The sequence below is a fragment of the Macrobrachium nipponense genome, chromosome 41 (genome assembly GCF_015104395.2).
Source record: "Macrobrachium nipponense isolate FS-2020 chromosome 41, ASM1510439v2, whole genome shotgun sequence".
Classification (NCBI taxonomy): Eukaryota; Metazoa; Arthropoda; class Malacostraca; order Decapoda; family Palaemonidae; genus Macrobrachium; species Macrobrachium nipponense.
In genome coordinates this window covers 48,941,977-48,946,976 of record NC_061102.1, presented here as the reverse complement: position 1 = coordinate 48,946,976, position 5,000 = coordinate 48,941,977, and the positions used below count along the sequence as shown (strand labels likewise).

General features: G+C 35.1%; 1 protein-coding gene across 1 annotated transcript in view; it reads left to right on the top strand.

The window, feature by feature from the left end:
• Positions 1-5,000, top strand: part of LOC135212849 (uncharacterized) — a 6,822-nt gene that overhangs the window by 833 nt on the left and 989 nt on the right. The window contains exons 1-2 of the mRNA XM_064246616.1: positions 1-1,206; positions 1,948-2,738. The exon at positions 1-1,206 is cut by the window's left edge and continues 833 nt beyond it. Coding sequence (XP_064102686.1) covers positions 1-1,206; positions 1,948-2,738 — 1,997 coding nt within the window. The remainder of the gene's footprint in view (positions 1,207-1,947; positions 2,739-5,000) is intronic.

The window sequence follows — 5,000 nt, the reverse complement described above, 5'->3', positions numbered from 1 at the left end:
GATAATGTGGATGAAGCCACTAGATTGTCTGATAATTATGCATTGACCCATAAGCTATATAATACTGACGTCACTCCTAAAATTGGAAGGAGCAGAGTTTGGGAAGAGCAGCAAAATTACAAGGCACAAGGTAAGACTACGAGTTCACAGGTATCATCTCGTGGAGTCTATAATGAATCCTTTAATAGAGGTGGTAGAGGGGCAAGTCAATATAATTCTGGTCCTAATGTTAGTGCTGGACAAGCAGGATACAGTGTAAATGATCAGTTTACACCTAGTTACCAAAATATAGGCGAAAATTTTAGAGATTTTGTATGTTTCAGTTGTGGCAAACCAGGACACATCAGTAGGAGTTGTCCACATCGCACAATAAACCGTCCAATTCAAGTGGTAAATAAAGTTAAAGATAAACCTGTACATTTTAAGGATGATCATAAACCTGAAAATACCATTGCATTGTTGAATCAACCACAAGCATGTGGTGACAGAGATCCTTGTTTGTTTGCTTCTCCCCTTAGGCCAGGTAAGAGGTATTGTAACGATGGCATCGACAGTAATAATATATGTGATGTTGATGAGAATATAGGTTACAAAATAGGTAACAATGATGTTCAAAATGTTAGTAATGTTGGTTGTATTGAGGATATTGTAAAAGGAAATGGAGTGAGACTACCTGAAGAGAAGTCCACATCCAAAGGTACTGAATTGTATGACCCTTTTATGGGAGATGGTTGGTTACACCTCCCTTGTGTTGAAAAAAGGAAAGTAAGGTGGTTAAGAGATACCGGAGCGGTACAGTCTGTAATGATAAAAAATATGTATGACCAGTGGAAGGATACTGGAGAGTATGTACTTCTGCGTGGGTTTGGACCTGACTTTTCAGCTCCATTAGTAGAAGTAAGGTTAGAAACTCCGTTAATTTCGGGATATGTTAAAATTGCTTTGGTGAGAGAAATCCCAGTGTCAGGAGTAGAGTTAATTCTTGGAAATGATGTATGTGGAGACAAAGTTTTTGGTAGCAGTAATCCAATTTTGACAGAAAAACCCTTTAATTCTTCATTTATTACAGAAGTTGAATGTACATTTCCAAACTTATTTCCTGCTTGTGCAGTTACTACAAGAAGTAAGAGTGCCGAAGGAAAGGTAAATGATGACGACGGTTTGGATTTACAAAACTTGTTTAAAGATGGTCCGGAAACACTACAAGTAAGTAAAGTCAGTACTCCTTTGCGAATGCTGAAAGTTAATAAGGAAGAATTTGTTAAATCTCAAATTGAAGATGATAATTTGATGGTAATTAGAGATAATGCCCTTGTTGATATAAATGATATCGAGAAGGAAGGCAAGTGTTACTTTTTAAAGGATGGAATCCTAATGAGGAAGTTCAAGAGTAGAAATGTTAATGATGTTGTAGAACAAGTGGTCATTCCAAGTAGTTATAGGAATTTTGTTCTAGGTATTGCTCATGACTGTAGTTATTCTGGTCATTTAGGTATAAACAAAACTTATGAGAAATTATTAAGGTATTTTTTTTTGGCCTAAGATGCAGAAAGATTGTAGTGAATATTGTAAAAATTGTGATTTATGTCAAAAAGTAGGTAAAGCTCAACATGACCCTAAGGTGATGCCATTGCAACCCATTGAAGTTCCAGGAGAACCCTTTGAGAAACTGGTTTTGGATTGTGTAGGACCTCTGCCTAGGTCTAGCAAGGTAACGAGTATTTGCTGACAATTATGTGTAGTGCTACCAGATTTCCAGAGGCTATTCCTTTAAGAACTGTGAGTGCTGATAAGATAATTGAAGCGCTTAACAAGTTCTTCTCGCTGGTAGGTTTGCCAAAAGAAGTTCAAACCGACCAAGGAACCAACTTTACGTCTAGAAAGTTTACCTCATTTTTAGCCTGTCAGAATATTAAGCATTGTTTATCGTCTCCTTATCACCCACAGAGCCAAGGAGTGGTCGAACGATTTCATCGAACCTTCAAAACCATGCTTCGCACGTACTGTTGTGAAAATGAAAAGGAATGGGATGTCTACATACCAATGTTGCTATTTGCCATTCGTGATAGCGTACATTCATCGTTGGGTTATTCTCCTTTTCAGTTAGTATATGTCCATCAGGTAAGGTCACCCATGGAGGTGATAAAGAATCAGTTGATTTCAGATGAGAAGGATTCTATCACGTTACAAGAAATGAAGGAAAAAATAAAAAAAATATGGAAAGTAGCACATGAGAATCTTAAAGTAGTACAAGAAGAGATGAAAAGAAACTACGACAAAAAGGCTGCAAAACGTGAACTCGACATAGGAGATAAGGTTCTAGTGTATCTCCCTACAGCTGGTAAGGTTTTTAACCAGAAGTATATAGGACCTTGCACGGTGAAGGAAAAAGTAAGTGATGTTAATTATCGAATTCAATTTCCTACAGGACGGAGGAAAGTTAAAACTTTCCATATTAACAAATTAAAGAAGTATAACGAATCCAGTGGAGTGTTGTCAATTGCAAAAGAGGATGATGAAAAAGACGTTGAAGAAGAAATTGAACTTAGATTAAAAAATACAGATTATTTGAGTGATGATGAAAAATTTAGGAAGTTATGTATTCATTTATCTGATGAACAGCAGCATGATTTTAAAGTGCTAATTCAAAACTTTTCAGATCTATTTTCAGACCATCCTAAAAGGATAAAAGAAGTACAGCATAAAATCAGGTTGAGAGAAGAGACGCCAATAATCAGGTTTGAGAAAGAGTACGCCAATAAGTCAGCGTCCATACAGAATGTCGCCGAGGCAACAACAACAGTTAAAGACCGAAGTTGCTTATTTACTGAAACACGGACTAGCAGAGGAAAGCCATAGTGAATGGGCTAGCCCATGTATTCTAGTCGACAAACCTGACGGAAGTGCAAGAATGTGTACAGACTATCGAAAGGTAAATAATGTAACTATAAAAGATTCATATCCTATGCCCAGAGTAGAAGATATAATTGATAATGTAGCAAAGTTTCCTTTTTTAAGTAAAATTGATTTATTGAAAGGATACTATCAAATTGAGTTAGACAAAAACAGCAGGGATATTGCTGCATTTGTTACACCCCATGGACTTTATAATTATAAGGTAATGCCATTTGGTTTATGTAATGCACCTCTGACTTTCCAACGTCAGATGAATTATATCTTGAAGGATCTCGAAGGTGTATTTGTTTATTTAGATGACATTATTATTGTTGGAGAAACCTGGGAAGATCACATTAAAAAAGTATATGATGTTTTTAAGAGGTTATTAGAATTTAATGTTACGATAAACCTTGCCAAATGTGAATTTGGAAAAACTACTGTTCAATATTTAGGACATGAAATAGGAAGTGGCCAAGTGAAACCTGTTGATTGTCATATTGAGGTCATAAAGAATTTGACCCTCCCTACATCTAAACGTGGAGTGATGAAATTTTTGGGAACAGTGGGGTATTACAGGAAATTTTGTAAGAACTTTTCAGATGTAGCCTACCCATTAACAGAGTTGCTGAAAAAGGATGTGAAGTTTGTGTGGTCAAAGGAATGTGACGATGCCTTTAATAAACTTAAGCTCATGTTAATGTCTAAGCCAGTACTGAAATCCCCAGACTTTAATCTACCATTCAAGTTACAGGTAGACTCCAGTGAAGTAGGAGCTGGCAGTGTATTATTACAGGAACATAATGGTGTTTTACACCCTGTATCTTACTTTTCAAAGAAATATAATAGCCACCAGTTAAATTACAGTATTGTTGAAAAAGAAGCTTTAAGTTTAATTTTGAGTTTAATGCACTTTGAGATATACTTGCTTAACAGTAACTTTGAAATAGACGTATATACTGATAATAACCCTTTAACCTTTATTAATAAATGTAAGCACAACAATAAGAGAATTTTAAGATGGTCTTTATTTTTGCAACCATTCAAACTAAATATTCACCATATAGCAGGCAAAGAAAATGTCATTGCAGATTCTCTCTCTAGATCTGTTGATTATTTAAAGGAAAGTGCTTGTTACCAACGACGTGGCAGTCTCCGACAGTTGCTAAATGGAAGTAGCTAATGTTTAAGACTGTAAGAGTGAAAATTCAGAATGGACTGAGGAGAGAGCCGCTGAGTTAAAGGGGGGGGGGGGGGGAATGTAAAGGAATATTGATTTATTGAATGTAAAATTGCAGAAAAGGTTGAAAATTGATATTTGCATAGAAAAAAAGTGTGTACACTAGACAACAGATGGCAGTAGCGCTTGGCGTAGGCGGTAGTCGCCAAGGATAATGTATCGAAACAATGATATTTGGTCCATGGATGTCTAGCGTGAGTCTGGTATATAAAGGCCCAAAACGACGATTTTCGTTGGAGCTGAAACAAACAAGTGATTATAATAGTGTATCAAGTTTTGAGGAATATATGGTAATGTATTGTTTATCCATTTGGACGTTTTCTTGTGTGATGTAACGTTGGTTGCCACTAACTTTTTGATGTTACAGTGAATTATATGTTGTGTTGATGTAAAGCTTTGTGACTTGGGTATTATACTGTAAAATGCAGTGATTAGTGATGAGTAGTCTTGATGAAGTGTTGTATGGCGAGTCTTTGCTTTTGTGCAATGCGTCCGTAATTTGTTTAATGTTCTGTTTGTGACTTTAATTTCCTTACTGATTGTTATTAAAGTACATTTTAAGTTATAGTGGGTTGTCACTGTTTCCTGATATATTCTCCTCGTAAATCCTTACCATAGAGAGTTTTTTTTTTTTTATGTTACAATATAATATATATATATATATATATATATATATATATATATATATATATATATATATATATATATATATATATATATATAATTCCAAGTAGTTGTGTTTAATTCCAGAATTACTGAGAATTTTGGTCGTATGGTGATATTTAAGTAAAAGAGAAACAGGAACATTCAAATTTTAGTTACAAAAAATGTAGCAAATCTTAAATAAAAGTCTCAGATTTGGCAA